Source organism: Pholis gunnellus (genome assembly GCF_910591455.1).
Source record: "Pholis gunnellus genome assembly, chromosome: 23".
Classification (NCBI taxonomy): Eukaryota; Metazoa; Chordata; class Actinopteri; order Perciformes; family Pholidae; genus Pholis; species Pholis gunnellus.
The window spans coordinates 10,723,650-10,743,400 of NC_136550.1; the positions used below are offsets into that span (position 1 = coordinate 10,723,650).

A 19,751-nucleotide genomic window follows, 5' to 3' on the forward strand; every position below is an offset into this window, starting at 1 on the left:
GCAGGGTTTCTTGTATTGTGAAAGAACACTGTCAAAGTAAAAACTAGTTGTGTGTCTTGGCTCATGGTCTAAAAAAACATACTCAGTGTAGTATAGGCCTAATATAGACAGATATTTAGGACAATTTGGTTATGGACTGAAAACAACAACTTAAGAGTTACACTGTGAGCCAGCAGGAGGCATCTGCAACACATTAACTTTGAGGCCAGCTCCTCTTTGCCAACATCGGCTCCTTAAAAGCTACTCAAAATGTCTGTGATATCACTGTACTCATACCGTATATTATTTGTTTGTATAAGGAATAATAGCAGTTTTCTATGAGTTTGTATAGTCCTGCAGTATACTTTCCAAAATAAACATCATCTGTTGTTACATGCAGTTTAAAGTATAATGTGCGTTATGCATGTCGTCTGTATGCGCTTTAGAAGGTGAGCGTGTCAGAGCTGAAACCCACCAGAGAAGTTACACAAGAGTGAGGAGGAGGGAGGAGAGGAAGAATAGGAGCGGCTCGATGCGCTCGCCATGCGCTGCTCACTCTTCTAATATACAGGCTATGCTCACTCCCGCTGTAGGGAGACAGCTGCGTCAAGCACCACAAGCTCACTACTATACCGGATGTTAAATAATTTGGATTTAAAAACAATAAAACACATACGCACTCAAACTTTGCAAAGCCCATAAACAATGGGAACATAATAATACATATTTCTCAAACTCGTTTAGATTTCTATTGAGCCTTTCTATGAATAAAAAGGTTTAACAAACAATGGTCTTGGTAATCATATGCAAAGCCGTATTGCTAGTCTCCTTAAAGAAATAATTTATATTTCTGTCAATTTCAAAACTCTTTATCCACTAAGAGCATAATGCCAGTTGAAATGACAAGGGGGCCCTAAGGTGACACTTTGAGGGCCTGTCTTGTAGTGGGGCTCCTGAATTAAAATTCTAATTTAAAAGTCTAAATGTGCACTTCGGCACAGTGCTGCCAGACTTAATTGGACTTTTATTCTGAAAGTTGTAACCGGAAGTGCTTCCTTATCTATTAAGTGTGGCTTTCCTCTCTGCTGAGACCGTATAGGAGGAGAGAGGCGACAGACAGGCAACCCGCTGACAACATTCGGACACTCTTTAACTTTCTCGGGACCACCTCGGGACTGTTTCGGACTTTTTTTTAATATTTCCACCATGACACCTTCAGCTGTGCGCGAGCGGTACGATACGTGCACTTTAACAGCGGGGGGGCGGAAGTGAGAGAAGGGGGAAGTTGATAGGAGGATATAGGAAAAAAATAAACCCCTCAAAAGTGAGTCAAGTTCAAGTCGAATTTCGCCTTTCTAGAGGAAGGGTGGCCCTGGAGTGTTTGAGGGCATGGACACCCACGTTAAGGAGGGACAACTTTATGTGCAGCATCAGAAGTTTGGAAAGGTAAGTCCAAGAAGAACAGTTATTTCCTATAATATATTATAACGGTAGTGGCGTTGACAGAAATGATGAAACGTAACTGTTGCCAGTAACCTATTAATAAGAAGAATACATGTCATATTAATATAATATACAAGTGATATATGAGGAAATGCTTTATTCCACGAAGCTCGTTAAAGCCAATAAAAGTAGCTAAAATGCTTCTCAGAGACAAATAGTCCCCTTATGAATATTATAGAAATACCACAGCAAGTGTGATACAGTCTGTATACTATCATAACCAGTCTGTAAATCCTTAGAAAATGATATTATTGGCGACGAAATAATCAAAAGATTCTCTCCTAGGAACATTTTAGAAACGATAAAGTAATACCATATATTTATGAGACAAACAAAGCTAGTTATTGATTAGTTTAAGTCAACACGGCAGCAGAAGTGTGTTGGTGAATATGTTCACGTTATCTTTGCGCAATCCCTGCTTGTACGCCATAAGGGAGCCGCATTTTAGATCATGACACGTAAATAGAGCACATATTGATGCAATTACAGAGCAGCCATTGTGCCCAGCGTCTTCAAAGACAAACACGCAGTAGATGCAGAGAGAGAGAGAGAGAGAGAGAGAGAGAGAGAGAGAGGAAGTTCCAGCCATGTTTAACTGATCTGGCCTTGTTTTGATGTGGTGTCTTTGGAGCAAACCTGCTGCGCACCTCTGTGTGTGAGCCAGAATGCACGTGGACGTGTTAACGAGCTGCTAACAGCCACAGTGCACTGTAGTAACATTCAGTAAACTACAAATGCATGAAAGCAATGTGGACTTTTTTTTTTAGGGAAATTTGGACAGAGGTTATGACACTTGTTGGTGTTTGTGTGTGTGTGTGTGTGTGTGTGTGTGTGAGCGCTGGCGACACCTCAGTCATTAGGTAATAGAGCTGCAGGATTGTAAACAAATCTTGTTCGATACATTTTGACTTTCCACACCTACAAGGTGCCGCAAAGTCGAGACAGTGGCGAAACCGACCCTTTTCACGAAGGTGGCAGACATATTTCCACTTTACCTAAGCTGCTTTTAAACAGCTGTTCACACCATTGCAAACACTGTCAACAAACCATGTTGTTGTTGCCCTTGCAGCAGTCATTTTAGTTTAGGAGATCACACAGCAGGACTCGGTTAAATGTCAGTGATAGCACCCGTGGGTGTGTGTGTGTGTGTGTGCTCGGCCTCCATGCAACCTCGCCTTTGGTCTCCTCGCACCGCTGGATAAGAACTAATTTACTCTTTCAGATTTGTAAGAGGCTCTTTGTCTGTGTGTGTGTCTCTCTCTGGTCATATGACACGGATCAACACAACGTTCTGGCCATGTTTCCTGCCCCAAAGTTCTTGCTTCCAAAAGCACAACGTTCAATGCCTTTTGTAAACAGTAGAAAAATACAACAGATTAAGAAGAAACAAGAGTCTCCTCATATTGAAAATATAACTTGTTGTCTTTTTAGAGTTGAGCGTGAAGATAAACCGAAGTGGATAAAAATGCACCAGAGTAGAAAAGAACGGCACAGGAAGCTGAACGTCGGCTGATCTGAAAGTGTTGAAACTGGTTTGAGGTTTGCTGGGTGAATTATGCAATCGTCAGAGCTGTCAGTGGACACACACACACACACACACACACATTCATAAAGGCTCGTTCTCACGTGCGTGGGCAGGCTGCTAGGATGTAAACTGTCAAGATGCATCCAGGTTTCATTTACGGTGTGTCAAAGGTTTTAGTGTCCACGCTCCATATCCAATCAGTTATCAGTGTTACATCAAGAGCATACGTTGCTTTCTTTTTATGTGTGTTTCTCAGGTACTGTCATGCAGATGTTAGTTCAACTTTGCCCAAACCACTGGAGTTGTCACACACAAAAGACACAAGAAGCACTGCAGCTAGAAAAAGACAAGCTTCGTCATATTTTGGGTTGACGAATGTGTTTGATCATTGGATATTATTTAATTTTTTTGTCTTCTGTCAAAAATCTGTCCATGTTGCTTTCTGTATAAATCTTTTACTTCAAGTTGATTGCCCTTCCAGCATTAGAGCCTTCATTTTTTTGTTTAATATTCCCAAATGATTTTAGATGAACTCAGTTTTGGTTCAGCTCCATGTGCCCACAATCATGCGATTAGCCGATGGACAGAAAAATGTATAAAAAAATATGTTAGGTGTAAAATGTGTGAAGTGCCCCTTTAATAAAACACTAGAGGGATTTGAAAAGACCCCTTTTAAACACAAAAATACACATGCTGGTTCCTCTGAAGCTTGATGCACACGGCGTTACAAAGGTATGCATAACAAAATCCACATCTGAACAATGCAGAGGTCTAAAACATGCCACATATTTGTGGTGATGTGGCTGCTCACGTCCACAGTGCAGCCTTGTGTATATTTACAGCACATGTGGTTGCAGTACATAGGCCCAGCGCCTGATGAAGTTGATTGAGTCCTTAACTTTATACTGTTGTAATTACAGTCTTTACTCTTGTAGAGCTGTCATTTGTTTTCATCCAGAGGGCTAAATCATGTGGAGCACGAGCGATGTGATTTAGTGGTGAAGTCGCTGTCTGGACGTGCATCCACTTGGATCTGCAGTTTTTCACAGTTTTAGCCGTAACCCCCCCGGAGCTACAAAAAAAAAAGCTCTCGGTTTGATGTGGATGTCAGCAGCTGTTTGCCAGCTACCGGCAGACGCTGCAGATGTGGGTCGATGGTAAATGATGAAGACAGCTTCGGCCGTGAGCCAGCAGACACTTGAACAGACAGGGCGTGTCGGGATGAAGTAGTATTACACACATCACGTCAAGAGTAATACCTGCCTGATGGATTAATGGGATTCGTCTGATATTCTCTTCATTTTTTTCGGTCGCTGAATCATATTTCTCTGGAAAGAAGCACCAGATTATTTGTAGCGTGACGTGTGTGAGTGGAAATGAATGATTAAGCGTGTGCAGAAAACAATGATCAGTTCTTCCTCACAGTAATTGTAATAGTTTCTGTGAATTGGAGAAAAGTTCATTTCAGTGGCAGTTTCACAATAAGAGCATTGGTGGGCACGGATAACAGTCAATGTTATCGTGGGCATGCCGTATGATGAACAGATAATGTACCATTTTATATTTACACAAACTTATTGATCACAGTGCAGTGTTGGTTCATGTTATTTGATATAAGAAAAGACACACTCAGCAGATTCAAGCTGAACTCATTGTGAATGACGACGACGACACACCTTTTGATTCTGCTTTGTCAAAAAAGTAAAATAAAATGAATATTGGACCAGATTTACATCTTGTCAAACACAAAACGCTCACTCTTTCATACTTCTTCATGGCTAAATTTGGACACGCTAGCATTAGCTCTTTGTGGGGGATTATGAGTGTTACTGTGGACATCAGTTTAGCATTTGGGATACGCATGATGTGCACTGTAGTAACGCAAAGCTGATATTCTTTTATATGGAGATGTTAATAATAAGTGTCTAAATTTGTGCTCAGTGGTCAGTTTCAGGTCCCCCTACCTGAAACACCAACCTAAAAGTTTGTCAGCGTGCGGTTTACTTCGCTCCACTCATCTCCACTGGACTCTGCTGCTGTCCTCTGTGGGAGGCCTGACATGTTGAGGGTTGTATTGTGTCGACACAGCAGAGGACTGAGGTCAGGACAGCAGATCTGTGGTCAAAAGCAGTGCTCTGCCTCTCGCTCTAACACACACACACACACACACACAACACAGTCACACAGCTTCCCTCTGTTTTCCTTCTCCCTCCCACACACACATTACCGAGAACAGACGCGCTCCGACACACACACATATTTTCACTCTCTCGGATAAACACACACTCTGCTCCAGCGTGTGGCACTGAGGTCTGTCTGTGGCCAGTGGGAACATGGTCCAGTGGTTTAGTTAAATAGCATCCTGACAGAGAGAGAGGATCCTGTGTTTGAGCGGTGAAAGCAGTGGATTAAATGTATCCACCCATCTCACACACACACACACACACACACACACACACACACATACACACTCCTCCAGCTCCTGGAGTGACTTAGGTCCACACGGCAGGTTTTGAAGGGTGAATTCCTATGAATCGCACGGAAAACATCTCCGGTGTCTCACAATAATGTAACGGTAAATGAGTGCAAAATGAAAATTCATAAACAAATAAATACAATGACAGTTTTGAGGACATGGCAGAATTTTTCCTATGGTTGTTTATGCAAAATGATCTCACAAGAATTAAAAATAACGCAGCGACATCACCTGCAGTGTTGAGCGTCAGAAAAGAAACACACCTGAAGGCCACTAGATTTGCTATTAATGCGTTATTGGACTTACAATTTTGCTCATGAACAGGGACACTGTGCAAGGCCTACACAAGGCAGCAACGGTTACGTTGCACATGCACGTTCAGAATGATGCAAGATGGACATCGTTACCCGCATTCATTCTTCTTAAAATAAGATTTACATGTGAATAACAAATAAACAAAGAAGGGACAGTGTCATGGGCAAGTCCCAGGGAATTAGATTTAATTTCTTATACTAGCTTAACGCAGCTTCTACTCGCAAACAATATGTTAAAAAGGAAAAACCAAACTTTTCAGTAATGAACGTAGAGCAGTGTTTATTTCGGAGCTTTTCAGTCAATTTCTTGAAAATGTCAATTCTTCAGCGCGATAGGTCATCATGACGGTAAAGGCCATTTATTGTTTGGGCAGTGAAACTGTGAAACCGAGAAACACAAACACACACTACCGCAGTTCCTTCTGTTCTCGTGAACAGACAGGGCGTCCGTGAGGAAGTATATCTCTCCCTCGCTCGGTCATGATCCTCTTTGCATAATTTCCACATTGTGTGTAGTCGCCGATAACGGTCTGTTGCCTTATATGGAGCAGCTGTTTCACATGTAGACACACACACATACAGTATACACCCACACACATACACCCACACCTTTTAGGACCGTATTTCAACAGGGGTTAATGTTTCGCACCTTCTTCATGTATACAGCACAGCCACACAGTTTTGTCACAGTCTCTATGTGTGATTGTGTGCACTTGTGCACAGCAACAGATGGTCCTTAATGCGCAGAGGGGGAATATGTACAACAATACAAACAGATGCACACACACACACACACACACACACTGAGACACACCTGGGTGCAGAAGAAGGAAGTGAAGAGTATCCTGGGTATTGACAATCCCACACACTTCCTGTCCTTTCTGGCAGTTAGTTAATCGGGTCGGAGTGCGTTACGTACACATGTGCAAGTGTTGACTTATGAAAGCTGGTGTGCATGTGACTTATAGAAATTGATTGTGCTCACTGTTAAATTGCAATGAGGATTAAATATGTGATTGATTTTTAAATTGTGCAAATGCTATAGTTCCACTTTAAGACTGACTCGCTGTGAGTGACAGCGAACAAGCTGACGTGTTGGTAGAATTCATCCGCTAACCCAGTGGTGAAAAGTACAGAAGTGCTAATTTCGCTTCCATTGCATGCGTCTCCATACTTCACTTCATTAAATATGCATATTCTACTTTTACCCCTTCAGTTATGGTCAGTAGTTTATAACAGGTACATTGTAATGGACCCAACAGTAGGGTTCTGGTGTTGTGCATGCTGGCTCTCTGTCACATTGTCCCGTCTTACTGGGACTCTTGAATAGGACGGAGCCCTCGTTAGTGTTATGAGTAACACCTGTGCTTTCCCTCCAACGACAGCTCAAAAAATGTCTGGCTATTGTTCAACTGCAAATAGCCCTAAATAGACACACAACTGTTTTTTTTGCTTTTGAAAGTTTTTTTTTCAACCCTCTACTATCTACATTCATATCCAAAGCCACATATTGTGAGCTGCGTACAGGTCGTATTTCAGATGAACTGGATGATCATTTTATTGTTAAATAATGAAGACAATTTCAGTTTATCCCTTTTCACTAGAACTCGTTCCCCAACATGAACAGTTTCAGTTTATTTGATACATTATTAAGTAAGGTGTATGAAAGACACAAGCTTGTTTAGTTTGTTCGTTTTATGGGTTCATAGGATTATTCTTTTTTTTTGTTCTGCCAGAGACGTTGTGGGAGCAGCGCAATCAAGGAAAGTGCAAACAGGTGTGCCTCATTATGTCCTCTTCGCAGGGACGATAGGGGAGCTAGTTCTGCAGTAACTGACGTTCTGTTATAATTGGTGAGCTCATTGGTGTGGCTCATAGATTGATACTCAGCAGCAACTGAGAGATCTTGTATCCATGGTATGCTCATTATTCTGTGTGATTTGCATGTTTCCTTGGTTAAGCTCACCCTGTCCTTACCTGGGCAGGTGGTAGGACAGTGGAGTCAGGAGGGGAGACAGGAGTTGACAGTTAGCTGTGAGGCTGACGTTTTGATTATGGTTTATGGAAATTCCTGGTTTTTACTTTTGCCCTTTGTTTCAGTGAAGCTACTGTTAAAAAAATTCTACCTGGTTCTTCAACGTCCCTTTTTCCAAATTCTGCTGTGTAAAACCACCTCATCTGCCCTTTTAAATGAGGTGGCGGCACTACAGTGTGTCTCATTCTTCTCCGTCAGCAGGATTTTCCCCGCTGTTCGGAGGATTTTCAAGCCGCTGACCTTCCTGTCACAAGCTCAGCTCTCAGCCTGTCAGACAGCTTCTGCCCCAACCAAGTGCATGTAAGGGGAAAACACAGCTGTAGCTGAGATGAGGCACAGCTGTAGCCAAAAACACACATGTCCAGAGGGTACAGGGACTTCCCAAACAAGTGTTGAGTTCTGGTATCTCATACAGTCCCATGTATACTCGTTTGTGTAGTGATTGCACATAATCTCGCATGCAGTGTGTCATCATGTCCATTGTTAGCACTGAACATCTGGAGTCTTGTACGCTCGCTCGCTGTGCTTCTTCAGTATTTTGAGTCATGTTGTTTGGTCACATCCCTTTTCTGTCCCCGTGGAGGAAGAGCTCATTGTTAGTGGTTGCTTCCTCGCTGCTGTGCGAGATGATGCACCTGTCACCTACTTTGGGACCGGGGGGTCATATTTTTAACCTGTGAAGGGGCCGCAGCACACTTCCTTGTAATTTCACACAGCGTTGTTAGTTTGTGGTCATACCTGCCATTGGGTGCACATCTAGTTGTCACACTAAACTTTTACCCACAGTATTTATTCATTCTGTACCTGTGGTCCACTGCTGCTGATTGAAACATTGGTGTCTGCCTTAGATTCATCACCCCGTGCCTCCTACATCAAGTCTCAGTCGGTAGAGTAGAAGTTAAGGGAAAGACCTGGAAATGTTATTTTGACTCACGTCTTCTGTGATCTTCAAACTGTAACGTTCTCCACTTTTCATCCGTTTTTTGATTATTTGTGGCAATTTGCTGCATTTTGCTTCCCCCCCCATGCTGTCTGAACAAACCACATGCAAATTGTTCCTCCCTCCCCAGACAGATGTGAGCAGGCCAGATGTGTGTCATCCCCCTCCAACCTTCAGAAATAGCCTTCTGGTATTAAATGCTGGTTTACTGATCTCTAGAGGAAGCAAAACACGCGTTGCTTATTGTTGTGATACAAAATGTAAATAATACATAAAGAATAACAAAAGTTGCAAATATTTCAGATCAACAACATGTTTTATTAGAACAAGCTAACAGAATGGAAACTCAAAGAAAGAAATGTGATACCGTACATACACATTTTGATAATATGTGTTGAAGGGATGAATCAAAGGGAAACCACAGGGTCCGATGATACATCTTTCACATCGCACATAGTCATTTGTTCCATTGACGACATGAAAATATTGATTAGTGCAGCTTTAATCTTCTCCTCTTCAACTTTTCCGCTCATCAGAAATGGAAGAAGAACTGGTTCGTCCTCTACCCCGCCAGTCAGAACGGCATCGCCCGCCTCGAGTTCTTCGACGCGCCCTCGGGCGGAGTGGGCGGGGCCGGCGGAACCTCCGGAAGCGGGTCCAACGAGAAAACCAGGAAGCTCGACAAGAAGATCATCCGCCTGTCGGAGTGCATTTCCATCCTGCCGGCCCTGACGGAGAGCTGTCCCAAAGACAACATGGCAGCTTTCTGTGTGGAGACCAACGACAAGACGCACGTGTTCGCCGCGGAGAAGAACGTCGCCAAAGACTGGATGGATACCATGTGTGACATCGCGTTCCAGGTATCCTTACACTTTCTCTCTCCTTAAGCTTACGTGTTTGTTCTGAGCCTGAATATGACCACGGCCTCTTTAGTTTGGAGGGAAACGCTGAAGGACAGCTAGTTCTAAATGTTGCTCTCAACTGGGATTGCAGCTTAATTCCTTTTGTTGTGTGACTTCCAAAATTTCCCACATGCCCCTGGTGTGTCTGTGCAGGCCTCAGCTTCTATTGTGTGCGCTGACACACACACACACATACACACACATGAACGTTACACATATTTGCAGAGAGGAAGCCGAGGGGGGAGTTTCCAGCAGGACGACTTCATCCGCTTCGTCCTCTGTCTTTATTCTTTTTCCTCTTTCCCCTCACTCACTATTTGCCCACTCAACCCTCCCCAGTGGACTGGAACGTTTTCTACACATAAACCAAAAAGAAAACTCCTGATTAACATACCATAAGAATCCTAATTTGCCGTCTTTCTCAGCCGGTTGACTATTTGTGTCTCTGCGTGTTGTTGTGTCAGCAGGGAGGCGGCGGCAGCAGCAACAGCACTGCTGCAGACTCCAATGGAGGAGCCCAGGACCTGCAGATGGCTGAAAACCTCATCTACTACTCCAGAGAGGAGGGTAAGGACTAAGAGAACTATTTTAGCACAGCAGATCATTAGAAATGAGGAGAATACAAGGAAAACCGAAGCAAAAACACGTCTGGCTTCTTCTCCTCGCAGTGAACGAGTTCTGGGTGAGCGTTCAGCGAACCGAAGCGTCGGAGCGCTGCGGGCTGGCCGGCAGCTACTGGCTGAAAGCTGAAAACGACACCTTAATCTTGAAGGAGCCCAAGACCAAGAGGAACGTTCTGGTGTGGCCCTACAAGCTGCTGAGGAGATATGGGCGAGACCGGGTGGGTGCCTGCGCTTATGAGACCAAAACATTATAATATTATCTTCAGGGATTAAAAATAGATCTCTGACGGATCTGACGAGTACAGGCAGAGGAAGTTTGGTGTGTTCAATTTCAGCCCAGTCTTCATCGATTGATTGTATTTAGGAGGTGCAAATGAGTGTGTGTGTGTGTGTGTGTGTGTGGTCAGGGCCTCGCTGTCACAGAGGATATCAATCTTTAGAGTCTGGTTGTTTTTGTGATACCTCAAAGCTTGAGACCAGTGGTTTTAAAAATGTGTCTAGACATGTTTAATTATACATGTGTCAAGACTGAGGTCTTGAGATGTGTCTGCACGTACGAGGTAAAAAGAAGATGCACTTCATCTCTAAACGTAGCTGCGTTTGTGGAAAAGAAAGCAGGGGAAGAGAGTGTGTGTATGAAGTAAAATTGGAACGGTAAGTGAAAGCAGTGAAGTGATAAAATAGATACGCTGAGAAAAGTGAAAAGTAAAGTTCAGTGGAAAAAGGAAGCAAGCTGCCGTCTATATTATAAATGACTTCTGTGACTAGTTTCCATTATTTCAGTTCCATTTTGTCATTTCTTCAGACGCCGCTGTATATATTTATTTAGTCTCGCTCTGCTCTCCTCCTCCCAGGTGATGTTCTCGTTCGAGGCAGGCCGACGCTGCGACTCGGGCCCCGGGAACTTCACCTTTGAGACCAAGCAAGGCAACGAGATCTTCTCGCTGGTGGACCAGGCCATCCAGTCGCAGAAGGTGCTGGTCGAGGAGCGCCACCTCAGCGTTGACCCAGACTGCCCTGCGTCGCTGCAGCACATACGCAACGCCGCTCCCAGCGGCGCGACGGCAGCGAGCGGAGACAGCAGCGGCAGCAGCTGCAGCAGCCGGGAGGCAGACGGCGATTCAGGCGGCAGCAAACCGGGCTCTGCCGATGGTGTGCTCGGGAAGAGGGAGGGTGGAGATGGAGGAGGAGGAGGAGGAGGAAGGGGGCAAGGCACTGCCGGAGGACTCAAGGGGAGGAGTTTACCAGAACCACCAGCCATGCTGGGGGGTTTGGGAGGTGGGGCGGGGCCGCCAAAGTCTCCCAGGGCACACACAGCAGCAAAAGCTCTTTCCTCAGCTGATGAACAGGCAAGTCTTTATTCTGAGCCAGCCGATTCGGTCCGCCTGCCTCTGCACGGCAGCGACTGCCTGTACTCCGACCCGGTGGACAGCATTAAAAGTCAAAGCCAAACCAGCAGCCCATCCACCGTGCCAGTGCCCCCCCCACGCCTCCGACCAGTAGGAGGAGACGAGGCCTCGGCGGGTGGCACCCAAGGGGATCACCACCTCGCGGGCAGCAACCACAGGAAGCCACCGGACTTGTACTCGCACGTGTACGACCGGATCAGCCTGGAGCTGAGCCAGAAAACGAGTGCGCTGGGTCTGAACGGGGCGGCGGGGGGAGGAAGAGGCGTGAACAGTAACAGGCGACCCCCAGGAGGTCAAGCAGAGGGGGCTTCCTCGCCTCCTGCTCCGCGTCCGGAGCACATATACGATGAACCCGAGGGTTGCGCCAAAGGAGGCGCGAGGATGCCCTCTAGTTCAGCGATGAGTGTTTATGACGAGGCGCGCTTGGAGCCCTACAGCCTATCAGGGTTGGAGGGAAATTACAGCAGCCCCTCCCACAAACACTCGCCTCCGCAGCTGGTCCCAAGCCGCGGCGCGCCGCAGCCTCCGGCTCCGAGGTGGCCCAAACCCGTCACCGCCCCCAAACCGGGCCGGGCCGCTTTTGGCCGGAAGGAGCCGGTGCCGCTGCCCCCCGGGAAACACGGAGGTCCTGGCAGTAATGTGAACAACAACAACAACAACATTTGGGTCGGAGGAGACGGGGCGAGGGAGCTGTACAGCAGAGTGTCGAAGCAGAAACCTCCATCTGCTAGTTCGTGGTACAACCAGCACCAGCAGGCACCGCTGAGGTCACCTGATATCATCTATGACAACTTGGGAGATGTTTGACATCCTTCTTTTTTTTTTTTTTTTTTTTTTACAGAGACTAAAAATGAAATGTTTATCCCCTTCGTGAGAAGAGGAGACTTGCTCCATGCCTTTAATCTTGCAGTTTTTTGTAGGGACTAAGCACATTTCTTCTTCTGTGGACTGGCAATAGTTGGACTGATTCATTCAGAGCAGATACGCTCAGAACTATGAGAACATGACGGCTGCATTTTGAAACATGGAGTGCAACTATTGTAGGGCCACCCTCTCTCTGTGTGTGTGTGTGTGTGTGTGTGTGTGTGTGTTTGTTTGAGAAAGAGAGAGTGTTTGCATGGTCAAACCCATAACTGGAGTACCAAGCCACTGTGTGGTTGGAACAAACCACTTCACTTGAACACACACACACACACACACACACACAGAAAGCATTTGGATTTGCCAAAAAGGAGCCCGGCCTACAGGCTTCACTCCAACAGGCTGAGAGAGCGGCTTGGCTCTGCTTTTTCAAAATGTCTGTCGTGCTGATGAAGTAACTGGGAAACATGTTTTTGCACTTCTTAGGTTTGGAGCTTTGAGGCTAGGACTTTACCAAAAGGAGCTTTTTTTTTTCTTTCTTTTCTCTGTTTGTGTTTTCTGGACTCGTGTATCATCCTAGATCCCAATAAATCAGGGAGACTTCCAACAAAAATCAACCCAGGACACTAATATGCGACGAAGTTGCATCTTAAGATCCTCATCAATGTAAAAACATTGTTGCTACTGTGTTGGGGGAAGCATACAAAGTGGATCTTGAAACCAGACATAAATGAATCATAAAGAGGTGATGGGGTCACATGTGGGCTTCGAGTTACAGAGGTGACTTCCCACACAAGAGAATATCATAGAATCCCTTACGTTTCTATGCACAGACTAAATATGAAACTAATCAATCCCCTGCAATGTGTCAGTATGTGAATGAATGTGTCAGAATCAGCTGTGCTGTCTGTAAATATAACTATTAATAAAAACGGTTCCAAAAAGATTAAAAAAAAGGTTCTCCGCAGTTCGATAAGTAAAGCAAGAGAAGTCCCCTCATTGCTCCATCCCGACTTCCCCTCAGTGTGTCTGTCCCGATCAGACAGTTTATTAATGTTTCAAAGACTTTCTGTTCTGGACGGTCCAACGGTCTGACCTCACCCTCCGCTTCCCTCTCTCCGCCACGCTCTGTTTTTGTTGTTTCAGTCGGTTTCCAACCACTTAATCACGCCGCTAAAGTGGAACCTCGAAAATAAGAAGCAAAGCCTTTCTTTTCTCTCTCGTCCTTTCCTTTCCTTTCCTTTCCTTTCTCCCTCTCCGCATTAATTCTGTTGTTCGGTTGCTCCGGTGACAGTTAGCCGGTTTGTGCCGGACACGCCGTGCATTTTAACTGCAGAGAGATACCGTAAGAGGAGGGCAGGAAAAAGGGGACGAGGTGGGAAGAAATAAGGGTATAAAAGCCTTTAACTGACATGTTCAAGAATGCTGATTGTGCGGGTGTTTATCCTGAGCTGAGGTTGACGAAAGAGGGAGAAGAAAAAGACTCAAAGGCGCAGAAAAGAGATGGAAAAGATGGTGACACGATGAATGCTGGCTGGATGGACCTGTCTGTGTCTGGTTGGCTTGAATAACAGGTACAGACTGTTCCCGTCGCTGCTCTTTATCCCCATCATCCCTCTTTAGCCCTTTCTTTATTTACCCACCTGCTGCTGGAGTACTTTCGGGACAGGAAAATCCTCCAAAAGTAACTTGATTACATATTAAGGCTCAATTTCCTAACTCGTCTCCGCCTCCTCCCCCCTCCTCCTCCTCCGTCCTTTCAGACAGAGTGGGGGGCAGAAAAACAGAAAGAGAAAGAGTGAGGACAAACTTCTGTCTTTCTCATTAAACTCTCTGTGAACCCATCGGAAAAAAAAGAACCATAGTACACACACACACACAGTACATGGTGGTGTTTTCATACTGTCAACATTTATTTCTTCAAGATGGCTCAACACTTCCTCATTGGAAAATCCAAAACAAGCCGCTTACACATTTACAGTCGAAGACTTTGCCCAATTTCTGCTCATAAAGTGAAGTGCAAACAGCTGAGGGTGAATTCTTGAATCTGACTGCTGTTTCAGTGGCTGTTATTGCGCTTCATCTCAAATGACTTCAGTGCCATACATTTTGATCCGTATGTACAGAATCAGCAAACGACAAAACGTTTTTTCAATGAGCTGTACAGACACTTGTAGGCAAATAACTGGGTGGAGACAGACTGGCTGTTTCCCTGTTTCCAGGCTTCATGCTAAGCTAAGCTAACCCTCTGCTGGAGGTATAGCTTCATATTTACCGGTCAGACGCGAGAATGTTAAACTATCCGGGCTACTCCAGCGATTTTGTATTTGACCTTTATGAATTTTGGGGATTCCAGACAAAAGAATTGGTCAGAAGCCCACGTGACAGAGGCTGAGATATTCTGACTTTTTGGTGCTCCGAAAACACTGGATCCTACATTTCCCATAATGCAACAGATAGCATATTTTTGTTGGACCCTCTCTGCACGATAACATGCCCACGTCTTTCAAACTATTCGCAATGCAGGCTTTCTATTATAGATGTGGATGATATAATCTTGATGACATCATTATCCAGAAGACAAAAGACGTTTTTGCTTTGACATTTGTCCCCCCTTTAAGGTATGTTGACACTGACATCATTTATATTGGTTTCAATGAAGAGTTTCAGTGTCTCGTGGTGGTTTGAATGCGGTTTCTAAAGACCGTAAACACCATGGGAGCAGCGGCATCAAGAACAAACATATTGACGGATTACAACGTCATAAAAACACATTTGGTGTCGGCTGGAAGCGGTTCAGAGCTACACAAAGCCCTCCTGTGCTTTCTGTCACCTCCTCTCGCCTTCCTTCCCTCACATTTCTCTCCTCATCTGCTTTGACCTTTCATGCATCTGCAGAACCGCTCAACTGACAGCCTGATCACTGATGAATGTGTGTGTGTGTGTGTGTGTGTGTGACAGCTTATACTGTAGGCGAGTGAGAAACCTACAAAAAGGCCTGCTGCTGTCAAGTGTGTTCAGTTTATGGTTTGTCAAGGTTGGACAATGTGTCATGCATGTTGCCATATCCCCATGTGTGCATTCCTGTGAGTGTGTGTGTGTGTGTGTGTCTGTGTGTGCTCAAGGTTGGGAGCCTTATACTGAAAGCATATCAGAGACCTCACAATAGTTTCAGATCTACTTCTGTGTGTTTTCACAGTTTTTGGACACGCTTAATGTTTGGCTGCAGGACACAGAAAGAACAAGAACACTGGATTTGAAAAAGTGGGAATTTATTATGACGAATGTTGAAATAAGAGCCACTTGAATACAGATTAGACACAATGACTTTACAGACACAGCTGGACTTGCGTGCGTGTTTGTGTGTGTGTGTGTGTGTTTTGTTTTTCTGGCCACATGGCGCTATCTTCGGCCAGACAGTTTTATCTGCAGGTTTGAGGTCTCTGCATGTCTGCCAGCAGACGTGTCTCACACACACCTACGCACACACACAGCTTCGACTATTATCGCAGCAGTCACAGTCTTCCTGTCCTCTTCTCAGTCTGTCCTCGGCATCGTCTTCTTTCCGTCACGGTCTCTCTCTCTCTCTCTCTCTCTCTCTCTCTTTTTTTTTTTTTTTTTAAAGGTCATGTCAGACTTACTGAAAGAGAACAGGATCAAGAGGCACTGAAAGCAGGCTTTACACTAAAAGGTGCAGGCTGGACTGTCTTTACATGCTGGGAAACAAATCTCCACCACCTTTTTTTTTAAGATTAGTTACAAAACTTTGTCTCAACTTGTCACAGCTTTGCCTCGTAAACTTCCAGAGCAGAAAAGGGAGAGTAGCTGGCTTAACGTCCGTAGAGTTGTTTCATTGGCGTTGTTTGGGGTTCAAATAATAATATAATATAATAAGTAATATAATAAGTGCTTGACACAAGGCAAATATTTGATCGCTTTCTGTCTGATGACGCCTTTAATCCTGCATTACCTGACTTTTTAGCCGCTTCGGGGCAGTGAAACAGTCTGCAAACATCATTTATCACCTTGTAAAATGATTGATTGGTGCAGCTTTTATGTAAACCCGGAATGGATAATTGTAGAAAACTAATCAAACAACTGCGATTCTTAATGACATCTGCCACTATTTTGTATCTGCTAAGTCTTGTTAATGTTACACTTTATTACATAACTTGTAAACCACATGTGTTGAGACCCCGCTTGTTTCGAATCTTGTGAGAATGTCCCCCCCGCCCCCCCAGCGAGCTGAAACTCGGCTGCATTTCCTCTTTCTGTTTGAACATCGAGGTACACGAAATATGGAAATGTGAGGTCTTTTGTCTTGCGCACATCGGAAGAGGGTTTGTGTGCTCTGCCCTCAGACGCACCTGAAACTGTCCGGTTTCCTCTCGACTTTGCAGACCACCAGATTGTATTTTTAGCTCTGCGTGACCTTCTGACACCGACTAAAGCGGTAACTCTGCTCTGCAAAATGTGCACAAAAAAAGTTCATATTCTGATTCTGCCTCATAATCGGCAAATCAGATTTTTCAGATTTTTTTTCTAGACTTCCTAGAACCGCGTAGGATTACGGTCCAGGTCCTGCAAACCCCGCTGCTGACTTCACCTCCTCACTTCCTCACAAAGATGCACTTCCTCTTTTCTGTTCTCACCCGGCTCTGCCGGACTGTTCTCCTGCATAATGAATTGTGACTCTTTGTGTGTGTGCGTTCCCGCTCTGTTCGCCATGCGTGTGTACATCGCGGTTGGCCACTGAGGACAATCGCAGGAAGGAGACAGTGTGTCACAGCTCGGGAGACAGATACACAGCCTGACGGTTTTCTTTTGTTCTGGAGATAAGATGGTACATTGAGACGAAGAGCAACGCAGCGTTTGGAAATGGCGAAAGCCAAAGTCCGTGCTGACTGATGCATAAACATGTGTTCACTGTCTGCAAAAGGTCACCTCTCCATCCTCAGGTCATGAGGAATCAAAAAGTAGGAGACAGAATCAGTATTATCTGGTGAATGCCCGCCACAGACTAGGTGCTGGTCATGCCAATGACATATATATATATAATATATATATATATATATACTGTGAAGTAGCCGCATCGTGCGTGTCAATGCAGAACTGGACTATTTCTAAGAAACAGAGAAGCTGGCGCAAACTCAATATAGCTGCCACATTATGCGACAAGCCAGAGGCCACAAACGGGCCGTCCTTCCAAGAAGAGACTATACAAGGTCACACTCGGGTAACTTTTCACAGTCCTAGCAGCCAGGGGAGGTTTCATACAGTGCCAGTGTGCTGCGGGTGGAACAGTAGGTGGTCAAGGGTTAAAGGTGGTTCGATAAATACCCTCTCACCAAAACCACCAGAACTTTAGAGCAATTTATAAACTGTTAATGAACAGAATATGTGCAGTTTCCTGACATCACCTCGTGGCTTTTTGGGGGGTTGGTGATGGTCCGCATAGATGATCGACAGATCTCTGCGATGAATACAACAAAAAAGGGACCACAATGACCGCAAAGGTGAGTCTAATCTTTAACATGTTGTCTCTCTGCGGGCGAACCAGTGGGTGTTAAAGGTGATGAGATGCTTTTTAAAGCAAAGGTTAATCCTCCCACCAAAATGTCACTCAGTGACAGTTTATTAAGCCACAGTGTTACAACACACATCTGAGAGAAGTTCAACAAACACATAAAACATTTATAAATGTGGAGAAGATCTTGAAATGACACAGCAGCAGAAATATCACCGATACCGATGCACATAAGTGACATTTGATTCGATTTCCTGTGCAGCTCAGAAACGGTCAACACGAACAACTTGTACGCTGAACAGGAACCCGAGTGAGTCAGCGATATGAGATAAGGGTGTTTGTGTGGCGGAGTCGTAAAAACAACAAAGAACTTTCTTGGAAAACAACGGCTGAGCTGCGGGTGAAAAAAACGTGTCAAGACGCTCTGTAACAATTCTGCTCCGAATACATTCGCGAACATAACTTTTGTCAACTGATGCTTTCGCCTCATTCATCTGGTGACATTTAACGCCGAGGAGTGTGGCTGATGTCTTCCCAGTTAAAAAGGAGGATCGTTGGCTTCAGCCTTTTGACCTTTTTTTTTGGGAGGGAGAGAGAGAGAGAGAGAGAGGCCGCTGTTGTTCTATTTGAACAAATGTATGAAAATCACACACGTTGACCCAACTCGCGATGGATTGAAAAGAAAGTGGTGAGAGAGAGAGAGAGAGAAAAGGGAGAAGCGGGTAAAATGTCAGTGGGCAGATTTTGGAGGTCCGCTCAAATTCTCCTCGCAGACAAAAGGATCGTTGTGGATGTAATCAATGAGGAAGTCCTGTGACATCACAGCGTCACGACGCCATTGGGTAGTCCCTAATGCTAGAAGGTTCAACAAAGGGGGTGGAATGGCGGGAGACTGATTAAGCGTGTGTGTGTGTGTGTGTGATAAAGCTGCTTGACGAGGAATAAATTAATAATAGTGACGATGGATGTGTCCAACCAACTAATGTGTGCGTATGAGCGCGAGTCGGAAATGTTTCTTCGTCACAACCCTTGCGGTGTCAACTTTAAAGCGCAAACTGCAGTTTCTTCAATCACTTTTCTCTCGCTCCCCCCCCACCCCCCCCCACACCCTCACGCCGCCTTTTCAACCCCCGGCGAGAGAGCTCGCTGTGGGGGTGAAGGAGAGCAGAGAGGCCCCTCTGTCTGCCGCTTTATTCTCTGTCTCATTAAAACAGTGCGGCTGTGTTCAGGCCGGGGCTTAAGGGCAAAATGGAAATGGAATGTGCATATGTGTGTGTGTGTGTGTGTGTGTTTGTCTACAAGTCAGTCTGTACTACGACTGCAGCATGGCTGCTTTATTATTATGAATCATAATTCCGTATGTTTCCGCGTGCTAGTCGATGTGCTCCAACACAAAGAAAATACCCCGACTACGTCCTTTAATCTCCCTCTGATCACCGCCCACCTTCTGTGGTTTCTTTTAACTCTGTTCCTTCCCTCCATTTTTAGACTTCCATTGTCCTTCTATTTCCCTTCTTTTCATCTTTTCTCCCGCCATTTTTGTTTTATTGCTCACGGTGTGTCTGTGTGTGATTTGGAAGCTTTGCTGCCTCAGCAGTCTAAAAGGTGGCAGCAAGACGAAACTTTCCTCTCTCTCACACACACACACACACACACA

The 19,751-nt window shown here is 45.1% G+C and overlaps 1 protein-coding gene across 1 annotated transcript; it reads left to right on the top strand.

The window, feature by feature from the left end:
* Positions 1-1,175: 1,175 nt before the first annotated feature.
* dok1b (docking protein 1b) lies at positions 1,176-13,449 on the top strand. Its single transcript, XM_079184490.1, has 5 exons — positions 1,176-1,425; positions 9,309-9,632; positions 10,139-10,241; positions 10,343-10,515; positions 11,152-13,449. The coding sequence occupies exons 1-5, from the start codon at positions 1,369-1,371 to the stop codon at positions 12,511-12,513; spliced, it is 2,019 nt and encodes a 672-aa protein (XP_079040616.1). The 5' UTR covers positions 1,176-1,368; the 3' UTR covers positions 12,514-13,449.
* Positions 13,450-19,751: the final 6,302 nt, after the last annotated feature.